The sequence below is a fragment of the Grampus griseus genome (assembly GCF_964374135.1).
Source record: "Grampus griseus genome assembly, chromosome: 19".
NCBI classification, from domain to species: Eukaryota; Metazoa; Chordata; class Mammalia; order Artiodactyla; family Delphinidae; genus Grampus; species Grampus griseus.
In genome coordinates, this window is record NC_139013.1 from 19,097,871 (window position 1) to 19,116,877 (window position 19,007).

The window sequence follows — 19,007 nt, forward strand, 5'->3', positions numbered from 1 at the left end:
CCAGGACCCCCAGCTCAGGCCCTCTCCTTACTGTCCTCACGGCTAGAATAATCTCTTCTTTCTACCTCTTCTCAAATCTCCGTCACTGGTTTTCTTTCTCTCCTTCCCTCACTGCCCTTGGGGGTCTCTCTCTGTCTCTATCTCTCTCCATCTCTGTCTCTGTCTTTCTGCCTCTTTCTGTATCTCTGTCTCTGTCTCTCTCCACCTCTTTGCTTCTGTCTCTGTTTCTCTGTCTGCCCCTTCCCAGCACCACCCTAGTCCTGGTGGATTCTTCCCTCTTTCCCGCATCTTTCTCCCGTTGTTCTCGCTCTGATCCCTGCCCCCCACTCTCTCCTCACCCTTCTCCAGCCCTGTCCTTCTTCAGCCCCACCCCCTCCTCTCCCTGCCTCTTCTTCCCCCTCCATCGCAGTCACTGAGGATGGAGGATGCCCATTCAAGGTACAAGAGGAGGTGCTCTTGTACCTTGAATGGGCCACCTGTCCCGAAGAGAGGGGAGAGGGGGGGCCCAGGACGCTTTAGCCAGTAATTCATCTTCCCAGGCAGTCTTGGGAATTTGAAAACAGGGTTATAACTACAGAACCCTCATTTCAGCCCAGAAAATGCAAACATCCGCAGGACAGTTTACTTTGAAATTGCTTCTGGGAGCAGGGCGCAGCCACGCCCTCTTTCCTTTCTCTCCAGCTCCCTCCAGTGCCGCCCTACCCCCATCCCAGGCCCCGCCCCCGCCCCGCGGCTGGAGACCCATCCCCACAGGGACACCCCTCAGTTCCTTCATCTCCTTGTTTGCACAACAGTGTGATGAAGGTAGTTCCCACTTGCCCAGAAGTGAATTCCATTATGGCCCAGCTTACTGTTTTTTATTTATATCAAAAGTATTCATTCCTTTTTACCTAGCGGTTGGGTTTAGTTAATGATGATAATAAATATTAATGAGGTTGCCGCTGCCTCCAGACCTTCTGATTGCTGCACTGGCTGGCTCCTCACTCCTTGGACAGTCCGCTGTCACTGTGGCCACGTCTTGGAAGGCACGAGCCCCAGGGAGCTGTGGGAGGGGACTCAGGACCCTCCTGGAGGGGCAGGCGTGGGGTCCAACGGGGATGGGGCATCAGGGAAGGCTCTGATGCGGCAGAAGCTCACTCCATGCTCCTTCTGTGTGATTCCCTCAGGAGTTTAGTCAAATCCCCTTTATACTGACTCCTGAGGGGAGTCCTGACTCCTGAGGGGTCCCCACAGAGGGCTTGGGAGTGTCCCATTTAACTTGTTGGAACTGAAGTTTCCTAGGCTGCAAAAGGGAAATCATTTTGTCCACCTGCCAGGACCATTGAAAGGATCAAATGCAGTGAATGTGCAAATGGTTCATAAACATGCACATATTAGGTAGGAGTGTGGTTTTTTCATCGCTTGACATTCCAGGGCCTTGGGCTGTGGAACTTTGTAGAAAGCCTTTGTAAGTGTGAGAGCTTTTTGTTTCTCATGAACGTGCATCTCTGCTCAAGAGTCCCGTTTGGTTCTGGGCATGCCAAGTTCTTGAGTTCATCCAGTTGTCCAAAACTGTGTCCTTGGCCCTCAGCTTTGGGGTGTTGGATTGACGTCTTGCTGCCTGAAGAGCTTACATTTCATTGAAGGGGAGAGCAGGTGGGGATGCAATAGGGAAGCAGTCACAGCAATCGGTATGGGTTCACCTCTTGGAGAGGAACTTTTTCCACTGAGCGACTTGGGGAAAAATGAAACACGGGCCCCAGTCCATCCTTCCTTGAGTCTCCACTCTCGTGTGTTTCTTTGCATCTTTGCAGCTGATGATTTGGTTGGAATGCGAGCCCCTCCCCCTGACAGTTCAGGGCCTCCTGTGCTGGAAGCGGCAGCAGAGGTCTCTATTTTAATAGTTTTTGTTCAAGAGAAAACAGTGGTGCTGATGCATTCTTGGAGAGGTGTACTGGGATGTGGGCACAGCCAGGGGTGACTCCACCCCTGGGGGGCTTCCTCCCCTCTTCCTCAGTGGAGGGTTCTGTCATCCTGTCCCCCAGAGGCCGGTCCTCATGCCACTTATGCTCAGAAAACGGACCCAGGAAGGACTTCGGATCAGACCCCAGCACGCCTGCTTTCTCTGGGGCCAGCTGGTGTCTGGACCCATCTAGATGTTCTGGCAACTGTTCAGGAGGTTTGAAGAAGTCATCTATGGTGTTCATTCATTCATTCACTCATTCATTCTGTGGACGTGTGTTGAGTGGCTACTCTGGGCCAGACGGTAGGGTTGCAGCAGATTTGGGGGGGCGGGCACGGCTGGTCCTGACCCCATGAAGCTGACAGTCTGTTGGAACACCCTGGAACATCTGCTGTAAGCTAGAGATTTCAGTGGTGTGCCTTGTAAAAAGAAGGGAGTGGGTGGCGTGCGAAGGGAACAAAGTTGGGGTCGAGAAGCCCCCTTCCCCAGATATTACATTCCACTGAAGCCCAGGGAGGGGTAGATGGCTCCCCCTCCTCTTTGAATCTGCCCCAGGGTTTCCAGCACAGGAGGCAGCAGTGCAGAGTTAGAAGCTCTGGCACGTTCTAGAAGCCGAGAGGCTGGAGAGGAAGTAGGGCCGAGATGGTGGAGGACTCTGGGGCAATGGGAGGTCACTGTGGGTGTTCCACGGGTGGGGGTGGGGTGTTACCCACCCGCTGAATGATAAGGATCCGGTGGCTTCTGTCTGGAGAACAGAGGGAAGGGGCTGGGGCTGGAGTCAGGGGTTCCTTGAGGAGGGGTGAGAGATGCTGGGGTCGGAGGGAACAGAGGCTGGAAACAAGCATTTTGCTGCTGGACGTGACCTCTAATCATTCTCTTTCCGAAGCAGGGAGCAAGTGTCTGTTGCTCACCTACTATGTGCAGGATTTTAATAGTATGGTGGGCCCTTGGCCTTGGAGAATCCAGACAGGAGCAGAAGGAGAAAGTTAAGCAGAAAGTTAAATAGCAGCAGGGATCAAAATAACCGTCCACAGTAGCGAAGCCTCCCAAGGCCTGATTACCTGTGCGCGATTACCTGTCAGGTCCAAGCCGGGGACAGGGCCTGCCATCGGCTCCCTGACAGGAGGGACCCCTGATGGCCACCTCGGTGGGGCTGGCTTCTCACCCAGTGCCCCCCCAGCCCCCTGTTGACCTCTCACTGCCCACCCAGTCTGTGATGGAGACACCCAGTCCCCCTCCCCTCCTGGCCTGATCTGGGGCATCCCCTGTCCCAGTGAGGACGTTCTTCCTTCTCTCCGGCTGGGGACTTTGCTGGTTAGTGCAGAGCAGAAGGGACAAAGGAGTGACTTAACGGCTGCGTGCCTGTCAGGAGCAGCGCGTGGAGAGGATGAGCCAGAGCAAGTGGGCTTTGCCTCACTTCTTTACCCTTTCCTCAGAAAAGCCACGAAACAGAGAAGTAGAGGAGGAGGGCCTTACAGATCAGGCCGCACTGCCCTGTCACTTACACATGGGGAAATGGAGGCCGAGAGAAAGAAAAGGATATCCTGGCAGGCGTGGGACGCGATCAGAATTAGTGGAATGAATGAACCTTTCCACCCCTTCATCCCCTCTGCCATCTCTCTGGGCCCGTTTCAGCTTTCTCACCACTGTTTGAAGTTCAGTCATCAAGAGTGGATGTGATATTCTCGGAGGAGTGCAATTATTGCAAAACATAGCAGAAGGATTCGTGCTTTGCCCTCCAAGTACTTCTCCCTGTTGGGTCTGAAAAGCAAGGGGCTGTTTTAGGAGGTGGTGAGGTCCCTGTCAGGGCAGTGTGCAAGGGTGCTTGTGAGGAGCCTCAGAAACCATGACAAGGGTGGTGTGTGGGGTGATGCCACGTCTCCCAGGATCCAGGGCCTCTTGGCCCCGCAGCTTTTTAATTTTCCTCAGAGTAGGATTTGGTTCCCACCAGGGGAGGTTGGCCTTACTTTTCTTTCAATATTCATTTCCTCCTCAGTCATCAGACTGATGACATTCTGGTACTGCTGTGCGATTTACAAGGTATATTGGGGCTCGCTGGGGGCCAGCTCAGGGTGGGAGCCGGCCAGGCAGATGATGGTGCGTGTGTGTGCTATGGGGGGCGCTCCAGACAGCCTGATGTGCTCCCCACACCGTGCCGCGGCTTCCACGGGGGCCACGCTGCCCCTGGGTGGGAGGTGGACCAGCAGAGCCACCAGTATTCCCTTAGCTGGTGGTCTTCATGCCACATTGGGCTCGTTCATGTCCGCCGTTAGCTCTGGCTTCTTTTGCCTGCCTGGTGTGTCTCTCCTTTCGTGGCCAGATGGGGCCATTTCTGGATTCCTGCCTCTCCTAGACTGAATTCCATGGGAGCCGTGATGGGTGTGGTTCACGCTGCGGACCGTGGCTCCCAGGGCCATCTCCGGGAGAGAAGGGGCCTCTGGGATCTACCCTGTTCACACGGGGCTGGGCAGGGACACAGGCCATTGTGGTTTTCCCCTTCCTTAAAGACTCAGTGTTCCAAATGAGGCCCCTTGGATGCAAACGTTATACCTACTCGCACCCAGTGCATTTCTGCAGACAGTCAGACCCACATCGCCCTGCTCTAGCTCCTCTGCGAGAGTAATGCAGATCTGCCTGGATGCTCTGACTTGGTTCTGCTGGGTGTCCCCTGGCCAGGGGTGTTTGCCCAGGACTGAGAGGATCCCCGGGATGTGGAACTTTCGGTGCTGAAACCAGGAGAGTTCCAGTCAAACTGCGATTCTTGGTCACTTTGCCCCCAGCTCCCCTCCCTGCAGACCTGCGAGCCCTGTTGTGGGGTTTGAGTTGTGCTGAAGTCGAGGATGGTGTGCAGAGGGGGAGATACCTTCTTTCCTTTTTATTTTCCTCTTCCTTTCCCAACAAGAGCGTTCATCTTCCCCCTTGTGACCAGTACCATAGTCCGCTATCCACTGTGGCCCTGGCCCTAGGAAAAGAGCTTGTTTGCCATGTCAGCTCCAAGTGCATGGCCTTAAACTGAAGGTTCACCACAGCTGACCGGAGCAGGGCACTTTCTTCTGGTCATTTGTGAAGAACATTCCACAGCTCCAGCCCAAGACTCTTGTTTCACTGTTTGCATATAAGCAGAAGCATCCCTGCCTCTACAGCTGATCCGAATGTGTGTACCTGGGACACTCTTCCCATCCAAATTCAGATCACCTCGGTGTTGGGATGTCGGTAGTTTCAGTTTAGAAATCTTGGTGCTCAACGGGGTCTTAGGAAAGAAGAAAATCACACATGACCTGGAAGGAAGAGCCAGGGGAAATATCTGTGTGGCTTCCTGGGAATCTTCTTTGAGTCATTTCACTGTTTTTTGTTTTTTTTTTCTGGTGTGAAATTGATTTGGGGCCCCGATCTTTAAAGTTATGGGAGTGAATTCCACAAACAAAGTTTCCTTTTCTTTCCTAGGAGCTTTTAGTCAGCCATGCAGTTAGCACTGTGCCATTCCAGCCGCCTCACACACTCAGCCACTGGCCTTTAGAAGCAAACAGGTATTGAGGAGCTGACAAGAAATGACTTTTCACTCCTTTTCTGCCCTAACATTGTCACTCACCGCAGGGCTGGCCACGCCTAATTTTCACGAGATCAACCCAACTTGGTTTACAGTGTCAGGCAAGCTCCAGTAAGGAAAAACCAGAGTCATTGAATACAAAAGAATGAAAAAACAAAATCGCTCCATTCCATGAATGCAAGTGTTCTCCTGGCTTTGCATCTCTGGAGCGTGTCTTCCAGAACCCACGGCTGCTCAGCCCTGCTCAGAGCACCTCCACCTGCTCGGAAGCACAGGCTGGATTTCCATCCCCAGTTACACTGCTTCCAGAAAGACAGGATCCCTGTTGGATGCCCATGAAGCTTATGCTGAGTAAATATTGACAAAGCAGTCTAAAGAGCAAACACTTTGACATTTGTAAGGTCCACTGGAAGGTCTTGTATATATTTATACAGCAGCAATGAGCACCGCATACCAATTTGCCTGAACTTGTTCTGACATAATTCTGCATGGATGGTGTGTGTGCCGGTTGCTGAGAACGGCTGAGTGTACACATGGGGGACACGGCCAGGGCTGGGTGGTGGCGGGTCAGAGTCTTCCTTCCCATCTAGAACAAACCAACACCTGTCCAAGCTTCTATAAGGAAACTTCCTTTAAGCTTCGATAAGACCTACTTTTTCAGAAGGCAGAAAGAAAAAAAAAAAAAGCCCCAAAACCTTGTTTTTAATTTATCGCAATTGATGTACTTTCTTTTTACTTTGTAAAAATTGTATTGATGTTTTTGTGCTTTATATTTATTAAAGGTTGAGCCTCAAAAATGTAATGAGTAAAAAATGCTTGCTTAATTTAAATTGTGAATCTGTCTGTTAAGAAATGCATTAGGGGTAGGAGAAGCATAAGACATATTAATTGACAGACAGGAACTGCTGTCTCTGAGGTTGATACAAGTAATTTATTACTTTAGAAATGAATGCCACCTCCAGAATGTGCTTCATTAATTTCAAATTTAGTTTTAATTTCAAGCTGTTGCCCCTTGAGAAGAATAAGGTGGCAAATTATGTTTGAAGAGCAGATTTTTTTTTTTTTTTGCTCCAAAGAAACACCACATTTTAACTATTTAATTTTACAAATAAATGTGCCTGTCTGCTTTGCTGCGTTTTCCCGAGAGCCGAGAAAATGCTCTAGGTAAGATCAACACTGACTAATGCTTTTCTTTCTTTCTTTCTTTCTTTCTTTCTCTCCTTCTCCCTGTGTCCCTTCTTTCTGTCCCACTTGTCCCACCTGTTATCACGGCAGCCTATGTTTCAGATGAGTTAAAGGCTGCCGCCCTGGTAGACGAAGATATAGACCCAGAGGAGAGCCTGACAGATGGGGAGCCCTCGGCTAAGTACATGTGCCCAGAAAAGGAGCTCAGCAAGACCTGCCCCAGCTACCAGAACTCCCCAGCGGCTGAGTTTTCCAGCCACGAGATGGACAGTGAGTCCCACATCAGTGAGACTAGTGACCGGATGGCCGACTTTGAAAGTGGCTCCATGAAGAACGAAGAGGAGGCCAAGGAGGTGGCGGTCCCGCCGGAAGACTCGACCGTGTCGGACAGCCTGGAGCAGATGAAGGCCGTGTACAACAACTTCCTCTCCAACTCGTACTGGTCCAGCCTCACCCTCAACCTGCACCAGCCATCCTCCGAGAAGAATAATGGGAGCTGCAGCAGCAGCAGCAGTAGCAGCAGCAGCTGCGGCAGCGGGAGCTTCGACTGGCACCAGAGCGCCATGGCCAAGACCCTGCAGCAGGTGTCACAGAGCCGCGTGCTGCCCGAGCCCAGCCTGTTCAGCACCGTGCAGCTGTACCGGCAGAGCAGCAAGCTCTACGGCTCCATCTTCACGGGGGCCAGCAAGTTCCGCTGCAAAGACTGCAGCGCCGCCTACGACACCCTGGTGGAGTTGACGGTGCACATGAACGAGACGGGGCACTACCGCGACGACAACCACGAGACTGACAACAACAACCCCAAGCGCTGGTCCAAGCCCCGCAAACGCTCGCTGCTGGAAATGGAAGGGAAGGAGGACGCCCAGAAGGTGTTGAAGTGCATGTACTGCGGCCACTCGTTCGAGTCCCTCCAGGACTTGAGTGTCCACATGATCAAAACGAAACACTACCAAAAAGTGCCTCTGAAGGAACCTGTCACTCCCGTCGCAGCCAAAATCATCCCTGCCACTCGCAAGAAGGCCTCGCTGGAGCTGGAGCTCCCCAGCTCCCCGGACTCCACCGGCGGCACCCCCAAAGCTGCCATGGCGGACACAAACGACGTGCTTCAGAAGAACTCCAACCCATACATCACGCCAAATAACCGCTACGGCCACCAGAACGGGGCCAGCTACGCCTGGCACTTCGAGGCCCGCAAGTCCCAGATCCTCAAGTGCATGGAGTGCGGCAGCTCGCACGACACGCTGCAGGAGCTCACGGCCCACATGATGGTGACTGGCCACTTCATCAAGGTCACCAACTCGGCCATGAAGAAGGGGAAGCCCATCATGGAGACGCCTGTCGTGCCCAGCATCACCACCCTGCTGGATGAGAAGGTGCAGTCCGTGCCCCTGGCCGCCACCACCTTCACGTCCCCCTCCCACACGCCCGCCAGCGCCTCCCCGAGACTGAACGTGGAGGTCAAGAAGGAGGCCGACAAGGAGAAAGTGGCCACAGACGAGAAGCCTAAGGAAAAGGAGAAGGCCTGTGAGGAGGAGAAGTACGACATCTCTTCCAAGTACCACTATTTGACTGAGAACGACTTAGAAGAGAGTCCCAAGGGGGGGCTCGATATCCTCAAGTCCCTAGAAAACACAGTGACGTCTGCCATCAATAAGGCCCAGAACGGCACCCCCAGCTGGGGGGGCTACCCCAGCATCCACGCCGCCTACCAGCTCCCCAACATGATGAAGCTGTCTCTGGGCTCCGCGGGGAAGAGCGCAGCCCTGAAGCCCATGTTCGGCAACAGTGACATCGTGTCCCCCACAAAGAACCAGACCCTGATCTCTCCGCCCAGCAGCCAGACCTCCCCCATGCCCAAGACAAACTTTCACGCCATGGAGGAGCTGGTGAAAAAGGTCACCGAGAAAGTTGCCAAAGTTGAGGAGAAAATGAAGGAGCCCGAGGGCAAGCTTTCTCCGCCCAAGCGGGCCACCCCGTCCCCGTGCAGCAGCGACATCAGCGAGCCCATCAGGATGGAGGCGTCCAGCGACGGGGGCTTCAAAAGCCAGGAGGACAGCCCCAGCCCCCAGCGGGATGGCTGCAAGGAAGGGAGCCCCCCAGCAGAGCCGGTGGAGAACGGCAAGGACCTGGTGAAGCCCCTGAGCAGCGGCCTGAGCAGCAGCACGGCCATCATCACCGACCACCCGCCAGAGCAGCCCTTCGTTAACCCTCTGAGCGCCCTCCAGTCGGTCATGAACATCCACCTGGGCAAGGCTGCCAAGCCCTCCCTGCCTGCCCTCGACCCCATGAGCATGCTCTTCAAGATGAGCAACAGCCTGGCCGAGAAGGCAGCGGTGGCCACGCCCCCACCCCTGCAGTCCAAGAAGGTGGACCACCTCGACCGCTATTTCTACCACGTCAGCAACGACCAACCCATAGACTTGACAAAAGGGAAGAGTGACAAAGGCTGCCCTTTGGGTTCAGTGCTTTTGTCACCCACGTCCACATCCCCAGCAACCTCCTCATCCACGGTGACAACGGCAAAGACGTCCGCCGTCGTGTCGTTCATGTCCAACTCGCCGCTCCGCGAGAACGCCTTGTCAGATATATCCGATATGCTGAAGAACTTGACAGAGAGCCACACGTCAAAGTCCTCCACCCCTTCCAGCATCTCCGAGAAGTCTGACATTGACGGCGCCACCCTGGAGGAGGCCGAAGAGGTGACGCCTGCGCAAAAGAGGAAGGGCCGCCAATCAAACTGGAACCCCCAGCACCTGCTGATCCTCCAGGCCCAGTTTGCCGCCAGCCTCCGGCAGACCTCGGAGGGCAAGTACATCATGTCGGACCTGAGCCCCCAGGAGCGCATGCACATCTCAAGGTTCACCGGGCTCTCCATGACCACCATCAGCCACTGGCTGGCCAACGTGAAGTACCAGCTGCGAAGGACAGGTGGAACAAAGTTCCTCAAAAACTTGGACACTGGCCACCCCGTGTTCTTTTGTAATGACTGCGCGTCACAAATCAGGACTCCCTCCACGTACATCAGCCATCTCGAGTCACACCTGGGCTTCCGGCTACGGGATTTGTCCAAACTGTCCACCGAACAGATTAACAATCAGATAGCACAAACCAAGTCACCGTCGGAAAAACTGGTGACGTCCTCCCCCGAGGAGGACCTGGGGACCTCCTACCAGTGCAAACTTTGCAATCGGACCTTTGCGAGCAAGCACGCGGTTAAACTTCACCTCAGCAAAACACACGGGAAATCCCCAGAGGACCACCTTCTGTATGTTTCCGAGTTAGAGAAGCAGTAGCGTTTGCTTTTGATGAAAACGACTGTGATTTGCTTTGAGGGAAACTGTTGCAGGCACCTTAAGGCCCCTCTGTCTTGTTCTAGGCACATGTTCTTATTTTAACTGCAGAGAATCACTCTGGGCTGGACTGTTTTGTATAACTGTACAGTGTTTAATAGAGGTGCATACTCAGCTGTTGTCACTGGTAAAATATGAAGGTTAAAACGCAGTGGTAAGTGTTTGGAACTTTGTGTAAATGGGATTTAGTTGTGAGCATCCCCCGATGCTTCAAGCTGCATGCATTAACAGACAGTTTAATTAAGCATTTATGACGAAACCGGCCACATTTTTCCACGCGGTCGAGTGTGCTGGCATTTTTCACCCTTTCATCTTTAGCCCTCTGAGTACTTTGAAGCACTTTTGCATTAATTTGGTTAAAAAATAAAATAAAAGAATAATAATGTATGAAGCTCTGTTTTTTAAATTCCTTACCAGCTTAGTTATAATTAATAATATGAACCTCCATTTATGCAGGTCTGCAGGGGTATAACACGCCTTGAAATTTAAAAGAATATTATTTTCACATTGAAACATAGATGTATATATTGTATAGATTTCAGACTCTCTTATGAAAAATGTGATTGTGGGTAAATGACCTTTTTTCCTGCATTTATAGCAACAGTGTTTTATGTACCTGCCATGCTCTGGGCATAAGCCATGCCTATGTATAGTGTATATTTCTTTTTCTTTTTTTTTTTAAGGTCTATGGGTTTTGTTTTTTTACATGCAAACATTGTAAATTATACAGAAGATACCACAGATAACATTTATAAAGTATACAGAAACATTATCTGAAAGCAAAGTATGATTGTTTGTTTTGCTATACAGTACATCTATATTGATAGAGGTTCACGTTTAAATTATACATATTTATTAGCATCATATTATCATTTGTTCTGAGCAGTCTGAATAAACGAGGCCAGGAAATCCATCCGTGGCAGCATCATAACTATTTTGCACATGATTTTTAAAGGTATTTATTAGAAATCAAAAAAAAAAAAAAACGCTCAAAATAAACTCAGTGCTCAAAGGGGTAAGTCTATTTCAAAAGGAAAAAAAAAAAGAACAAAAAAAGAGAGAGAGAGAACTTGTACTGTATTTCCTAAACATTGATAAAGCCTTTAAAATGTTTGTACTGTAATACTTTGCTTAAAAGTCACGAGGCATTCTGTGATATAACCTCTTTTACTTATTTATAAGCCCTCTTGGTTGCTATTCCATATTGTAGGATGCCTTTTTTATTTCAATTGGTAACTTTCTGTTTTGTTCTTCCTAATTATTCTCCCAAGATCCCACACTGCAGCTTTATCTTTAGGCTTATGAAAGGTAACCCGTGGTTACCGGCTCTCCAAGTGATTCTGTTCTTCTCCATTTTTGGCAGTTAATTTGCAGAAGTAACTGACAGCTGACACCATATGAGAACCTATGTATAAAATATTGGCATGTAAACAGCACAGACACTCTGTGCCCTGTTTTGTTGTTGACAATGAACCACCATTATGTGACTCTTCATATAACCCTCTTTTCTACGGCAGCATTAAAATTGTCTTTTTGCTATAATTTTGTGTTGCGTTCACAATTATGTCTGAAATGTGCTACGACTAACGAGCACATTAAAATTAAATTGTATGCGATCTGTTTATGACTGAGTTGGTTGCTGTGTCTGCCAGGTGCTGGCAGTCGGAAACCGCCCGTAAATCAGGGGAGTTTTAGTGAACCTTGGGTTTGGAGAGCAGCAAACATTCACTTAGAGGCGGCGTGGACAGAATTTTCCCCAAGAATAAAAATGGAAAAGAAAGGAAGATGTTCCCGTGAGGTTAGATGCTCGCTGGGAAGGCGATGCTATCAGACATCGGTAGTGGAGCTTCGGTCACACCTGGTGACCTGCGTCGGGGCCGGAGGTTGGTCTCCCATCTGCATGAGAGAAGTCGAAGCCAGGGCCCAGAGCCCTGCTCGAGGGAGATGGGAAGAAAGGTTTTTGGAAGACTCAGTGCAGGGCGGCTCCTTCCTGTTGATTCGGGATTTTCAAGGAGCCGAAAACAGAGCCCAGCTGGGCAGGTGGACCCTGGGGTCCACGCTGTCTCTCTTGTGCTAAAGCAGGCCCAGATAACGAGGTGTAGGGGGGCGGGGAGCCTGAACCCATCCACGGGAGGGGTGGGGAGAGCATTTATATGATAATCACAAGCTTTTATTAACCCTGGCAAATTATGCCAACAAAACGCTGGGAACATATCATGTAAAATTGTAAAATACCTTTATTACTATATTCAGACTACTCTTGCAGTTATGTGGAATCGTAGCTCCTAACCTAGAATTATACAAATGAGAGATGTATTACATCCATGTAATATATAAAACACCTCCACGTTAAAAAAATATACGCTTTTATTAAAAATTTAAATTAAGCCCTTTCAGAGATGTTCGGCAACACGCCTACATTTTTTCCTGTTCATTCCCACCCCTTTGTGTCAAGATGAGGCCAAAATTTCTGTCTGCTCTACTTTCTCTCGGCAATCCATCTCTCTCCGGGTTTTTAGAGAGAACCTCACTAGAGTTTAAAACGGGTTTTTGGCAAGTAGGGAGGTGTGTGCTGGCTCTGCTCTCGCCTTGTAATGCAGGCACACTGTTGGGCTCTGCCCTCGGGCGGTGCAGACGGGTCTTTCCCTTCTGGGTCACGGGCCTTGTCCCCTTCCCCATCTCTTCCAGGGTGGCCGCAGAAGTCCCTCCAAGAGCAGTTCTTCTCCCTGTCCGCCCTTACCTGGAAGGAGGCCTGGGACACCATACGTTTCCCTGGGGGGCCGGCTCCCCTTGGAAACGGCTCAGGGGACAGAGACACCCTCCCTCCCGTGCCTTCCCCATCTCCACATCCTGGAGCCCAGATTTCCACTCTTGAATTTTTCACAGGTTAAATATAGCATTGGTTTATTAGAATCCAAAGTCCTGCATCTAACAGATTAAACTGACAACACTTCCATCACCACCAGGGCCCATGTGGCTTGAAGGGAGATGGGATTTGTGCAAGTGATGCTGGAAACCCCGCCCCCCCTTTACAGTTTGGGAGGAGAAACTGATGCCCTGCCCCTCTTCTCCTCACCCCACCCCCAGGGTTAGCTTTAGGACTTCAGTTTGGGTATAGAAGTGAGGATTTATCGCCAAGGCAGGTAGCAGATTCTATGACTCATTTGGTCCCCAGGGCCTCATAGCCAAGAAAGGACTGCTCATGTTAATGGGGCCCAGAAATTAATTTTGCCTTTAGAGGAAACATAGTAACTCAGCAGTGGAGGACCTGAGTCATGACTGCAAACCTAACCCGGCACGATGGCAGTCTCCCAGCCATGCGTCGTGGCAGGAGGCGGGGCTGGCTAGGGCCTCACGCCACGTGGAAATGCAGGGCCATTTACTCTCAAGGTCATCAAACCCTCTCCTGGCTGGAGAGTGGGCCACTGTCCAAAAGAGCCTTCCATTCACAGCCCAGAATGTCCCCGATTTTCCTGAGATCAGTTGGGAAGATCTAAAGTTGTATTCCAAGGCCGATGCAGCTGTGCACTAGTTCGCCTACGGTTGATGTTAATAGAGAATGTGAGTGCAGGAAGGAATGGGTCATCCAAGTCAGCTCTTTAAACGAGTCCAGGGAGGAGGAGGGGTGGTGCCAAGTGAGGGAGGTTTTAATCACAGGTGTGTGGGTGACCCCGACCTCACCCCACCCAAGCCCAGGCTTGTTGCAGTCCTACTGTATATCTTCCAGCCATCACATTTACGCAGTATCTTAAAATAACATTTGTGATAAATGTGCAATTTAACTAATTTATGGTGCTATGATGTGCTCAGGGCTACATGCAAGATGAAAATCTTAAATGGAGCTTGAACAGCTCACTTCACAACAAGAAATCAATATGCCACATCTTAGCTATTCGCTGCCGTCAACATTTAGCAAAAAATATCAGTGATGTATCTTTAAGTTTGAGGCAGCAAGAATTCTATAATTAACCAAAATCTTACATAGTTAAAGAGGGTGGGTTATGATGAAGACCCAGATCTCCCTGGCATCTTCGTTCTATTTTCATTCTGCAAAAAGGAAAAAAAATATTGATAACCACCAAAGAGCTGCTTCTCTGCCGGGTGCTAAGGAGAGCTTAGGTGGCAGTGGTTAGCCCAGGAAGGCCTCCCCCGCAGAGCTCAGGGCTGTGGTCTCTGCAGATCTGGAAGGATTCCTTCTCTCCAAATCAGACCACTCCAGCTCGGTGGACTTCACTGCCCCCAACCCCTGGTCCACCTATTGTTTCACAGACCTGGTGACTGACCACTAAAAGAGAAAAAAGGCCCTAGTACCTGCCAAGCTCTGGGAAGAGCTAAACTCCCTCTTGAGAGCAGAACCCTGAAGTTAGAAGCCTGAAGGTAGTTGAAGGCATGAGCTGATGGGAAACGAGGCTCCATTGAACAAATCCTGCGTTGAAACTATCGTCTCCTGAGATTTCTAAGTCATCTAATAGAAAAAAAGAAAAAAAAAATCAAATAATTTTATTTTTTCAAATTCGTCTGTGCAGCTCTTTTGAAATTAGAAAATTGCAATCGCATTTTATTCTGTTGACTATTTAGCACAAAAATAATCCACTTGGTATTATAGGAAGCAATCATAAGAATGAAAACACACAAACTGCAACACCACTCTTTAATAATAAATACTTTAAAATAATAGCTATTATCCTTTTAGCTCATGGAGAAATTACCATTTTTGCTCTGCCAGTTAGTTATTCTTTTGGTAAGAGAAACACTAACCTTTTTTCTCCCTAGGGATTTATTAGTAAGCACGTGTAATCTTTGGCAAAAGGAAACCTAAAAATGCATTTCCCCGGGGACCCGGTGCCAGTCGATGCCTTTCAGCCCGCGGCTGACCTCAGAGATGCAGACAAGGTACTCGTGCTTGTGTTCCCACACGATTCCAGGGTATGCTGGCCTTTGCAAACTATGCTATAGTTAGCTTCAGAAACCATCTCACTCCTTTGGGGGAAGCCTCAGTTCTGTCTCTTAGCATAAAGCTTCTGGGAGGAAAAGCTCATCCTGACAAACCCCACCTTCCCGTGTGTGCGACGTGGCAGCCTTGTCACTGCCGAGGCCTGGACTCCTGGTGTCCGTGCAGAAAGCAAGGAGCAAACAGGGTTTCGCTTCCAGGAAGGTGTGCGCTCTCCACACGGCCATCGAGTTTCCCCAAGCCAGACGGAGATGCTGTTGGACGCACAAGGCACCGTGTTTTGATCTCCAAGGATTTGACAGCAGGCTACCCCTAGGAAGATGGTAAAGGCAAGCAAACCTGGTATCGGGTGGGCTTTTGATGGTTCCAAAGGCATCCCAAAGCACTGTCGATTTGGGACCGTGTTCCCTGCACAGCCAAAACAATGGATTTGCCAAATTGTTGTTCAGGGGCCTGACGGTCCCGGACAGCCTGATGGTGACTTCGGCCATAGCTCTGGACATCGGGAGTGACTTAAAGTTAGTGACTTCTTGAGGCTCAGCATTCAGGGGTCAGTGCACTACCCCCGGTCCAAAGAGCCAGGTGTTTTCAAAATTAAATTCTAATGATAGAAGATCAGAGGAACAGCTTTTCTACCACCTTTGTATAATGTCATGTACTGATATATTCTTAATAAATCATTCCTGATGATAATGACGATCAGCAAGGTGACCTCTTTCCAGAGATTAACATCCACAATTAGCTACTCAGGAATTAGAATACACTGTTATTTACTGTCTAACCCGAGCGGTCAAATATAGTAGCCATCAGCCACATGTGATTATTCACATTTAAATGAAATAAAATGAAAAGTTTCATTCCTCAGTCATACCAGCCATACTTCAAAGGCTCAGTAGCCACGTGTGGCCAGTGGTTACTCTTTTGGACAGCACAGCCATGGAACATTCTCATCATCACAGGACGTTCAGTTGGACATGCCATTTTTTAAGAGCTTTTTCCTAATTAAGAGCTCATGCCTTAATGATGAAAGTGTGTTTTCAGTCCATGGGTATCTCTTAGAATCCTTATTTTCCCAATATGGGCTCAGGCAACATTCTCACGTGCTCATATCTCTGATCAAAGGCAAGGACGCACATAATTAACCTTGAGCATAAAATTATAAACAGAAGTGCAGGCATCAGTGTATGAAGTTGGTGATCATTCCTCCTGCTGTGAATATTATCTGGGCTGCAAACTCCAAAGCTCAGAGTGCTGATGGATGTGGCCATGACCTTGCTTTGCCCTTAGCTGGCGGTGAATCAGGCAGTCCGTTGCTGCTCTCTTTGCCCAGGTGGACTTGAAGCCTTCCCTGGGACTGGGAGACTCAGATGTGGCTCTGAGGCTGGCATGGCTCTCAGCTCCCACACGTGAGGCCCGAGTGTCCCGTGCTCACCCACGCCTGCAGACCACACCAGGCCTCTATCTCCTCCACTGTAGCCCCAGGCAGCAGCAAGGGGTGGGGGTAGGGCCCCATCCTGCTCTCTCTTTAAAAATTACAATATATAAATAGGACTTGGGAAATGACTTTTTAAATTTGGAGGGTTAAGTTTGAAACATTGTTGCATTTCAACATTTCACTTCCATTATTTTTTTTTTCCCACAGCAGGATTCCAGGACACATTTACGACTGTCATAATTGTGGGTTAGAGATCTCCCAGGCCAAGTGAAATGAAATTACGAGAAACTGAAATCTGTTTTAATTGGAGCATTTATGGAAAAAAGGAGTCAGGGTGGCTGCTTTTTCCTTTACGTGACTCTCCGGTTCACGGCCATACCTGTGTCCGGAAACTAGGGCTGGGGAAACTTGGGCCAAGACAGAGCGAGGAGGGAAGGAGAGAGAATGAGGTAGGTGTGTCAGGAAGGAGTCATTTTCTTAGCTTAAAAAAAAAAAAAAAAAAATGGAGGTAGAGTCGCCGGAGTTCCGCCTCAGTGACCATGAAACCGAGTCTGCAAAAGCTGAAGGACCTGGCTCCTGAAAGCCTCATCAGGGCTTGTCATCGCTCTAATGAATATCATTTAAATTGCTTTGTATATTGGTGGAGTTTGGATGTCGATTTAATTTGTGCATGTGTTTGAGTTCTTCTGCTTGGCTAGGCTAACAGAGAAGCAGCCGCTTAATGAAAACTGAGTTGGTGACAGTGTGATGCGCTCCAACCCAGTCAAATGGGTTTGAAGAGCTGCAGTGACAGGCCTCAGAAAGAAGCAGTTCTGGCTGGGGGACCAGAAAGTTTCCTGCAGCGCAGGGACCTTCCAGGCGGCGTGGCCAGCTTGCGTGGTCGTGCTAAGTTCACGCGTGCGGTCTCTTCACGGCTTGACCCATCCTCAGCCCAGTGGACTCCAGCTCCAGGCACAAGGGACTGTGCCTGTTGAATTGGGGTCCTGGGGAGTCTCCCCCCTCCCCCGTGGCCAAACAGCACGTTGATGGAACTGCTGGGACGGGCAATGGTAAGGGGAGACGCAGAACCGACTTCTCAAGCAAGGGAGGTGGCCCGAGGCCCCCAGCTGAGATGGTAAGAGGGCATCCTCATGTTGGGACACCCACAAAAGCAAAGGCCTTCTCCCACCCCGAGATGTCATCCCATCTGTGTGTGCAGAAGCTCAGCTCTCTCAGGACAGTCACGTGCTCATTTTCTTCTTGCCTCTCCCCAGCCAGGCTGGGATTCCTACAGGGCTCATCTGTAGATGAGACCCAGTGGGGCGCCGTGGCCCGCCCTGGCCCACAGTTGCTCTCAGGAAGGTCAGCCAGGCGTCTGTTTGCAGAAGTGTTAGAAGCACAGGCTGAGTGCAAACCCATTCATCTGCTGAGCCTACACTAAATCCCCTGCCTCCGAAAGGGCCATGGTTCTGGAAGGAGTTTGACACTTGGCCCTGGTGTTTCACTCAGAGACTGAGCCCTGGGTCTCGTGTGAGGCTCATGGGCTCCCCGACACCGCAGATTCCCCTGGGAGTGGTGAGCCGGGGGTGGGTCCGGGACCTGAGGGGCAGGGCAGGGTGGGGGCAAGGGAGCATATAAAAGGAACCCCCTTTCCTGCCTTCTCTGTGGTCCTCAAGGTCTGACCACTGAACTTCACACTGTTTTCCCCAACTTTGCATTACAGCTTTCTCAAATACTGTCGATATTCACGTTATCAACAAGGTAGCATAGAACCTGGAAAAATCACAAAGTAGAGTGTGTTCGGTGTACGGGCTACTTCCTCTGCTGGCTAGATCCCCTCCACCCACGCCCCTGCACGACTCTGTTTCGGGGGTAGAGAGGTAGGGGAAGGGGGTGGTGAGAATCTCTCAAGGCTGGAAAAGAGACGGGCCCATTCTCCTAAATTGAACTGAAGGCCAGAGAGGTGAGGTGTCCACCCGGTGGAAAATCAGCCCCTCTCTTTCTGCCACCAAGAGCCAAGGGGACAGGATGGAATGGGGCAGGGGAAGGAAGCGCTGAGAAGAAGATGGCGCGCCTTGGGCATGGGCCCGGTGAAGGCTCTGAGAGCAGATGCAAGGCTGGGGCCAGACACCCAGAGGAGGATAGCTACAGGGAGACTTTGACACTATGGCCCATTTGCAGCAGGGCTTGCCTTTCCTAAACATGGGGACCCACGGTTCGTCTTGAGAGAAGTTCTGAGGAGCTTCTGTGTGCCCAAGACATGGGGCGGGGGCCCTGGCGAGGTCTCCTGGGACCCTGTACAAGTCCCATCTCAGGGGGCTGGACCATGAGACCAGAGCGCAGCCACGCCCACCCTGTGCCTGCACCCAGAAGGAAGAAATAACGCCTAAGACCCACCCTGAGCTGTCCTGGCCTTTAATGAGTTTGGAGTCAAGCTGGAGAAAGGAGACAAAGCAATTGTGACAAGTAAATGACAACGCCCAATTAAGAGTGCGATTGGGCAGAAAACAAAGAGTGAGATTACAGGGCTCTGGTCCCGGAAACTCAAAGTGCACTGGCTGGGAGCCGATCTTTGAGCTAGTTGGGCCTGGCTGGACCTTGAGGGATGGATAAGATCT

At 50.5% G+C, this 19,007-nt stretch overlaps 1 protein-coding gene across 1 annotated transcript in view; it reads left to right on the top strand.

The window, feature by feature from the left end:
• TSHZ3 (teashirt zinc finger homeobox 3) overlaps nucleotides 1-10,247 on the top strand; it is a 67,661-nt gene extending 57,414 nt beyond the window's left edge. Inside the window, exon 2 of the mRNA XM_082677357.1 lies at nucleotides 6,765-10,247. Within this exon, the coding sequence (XP_082533483.1) occupies nucleotides 6,765-9,967 (3,203 nt within the window). The 3' untranslated portion in view covers nucleotides 9,968-10,247. The remainder of the gene's footprint in view (nucleotides 1-6,764) is intronic.
• The last annotated feature ends 8,760 nt before the right edge of the window (nucleotides 10,248-19,007 follow it).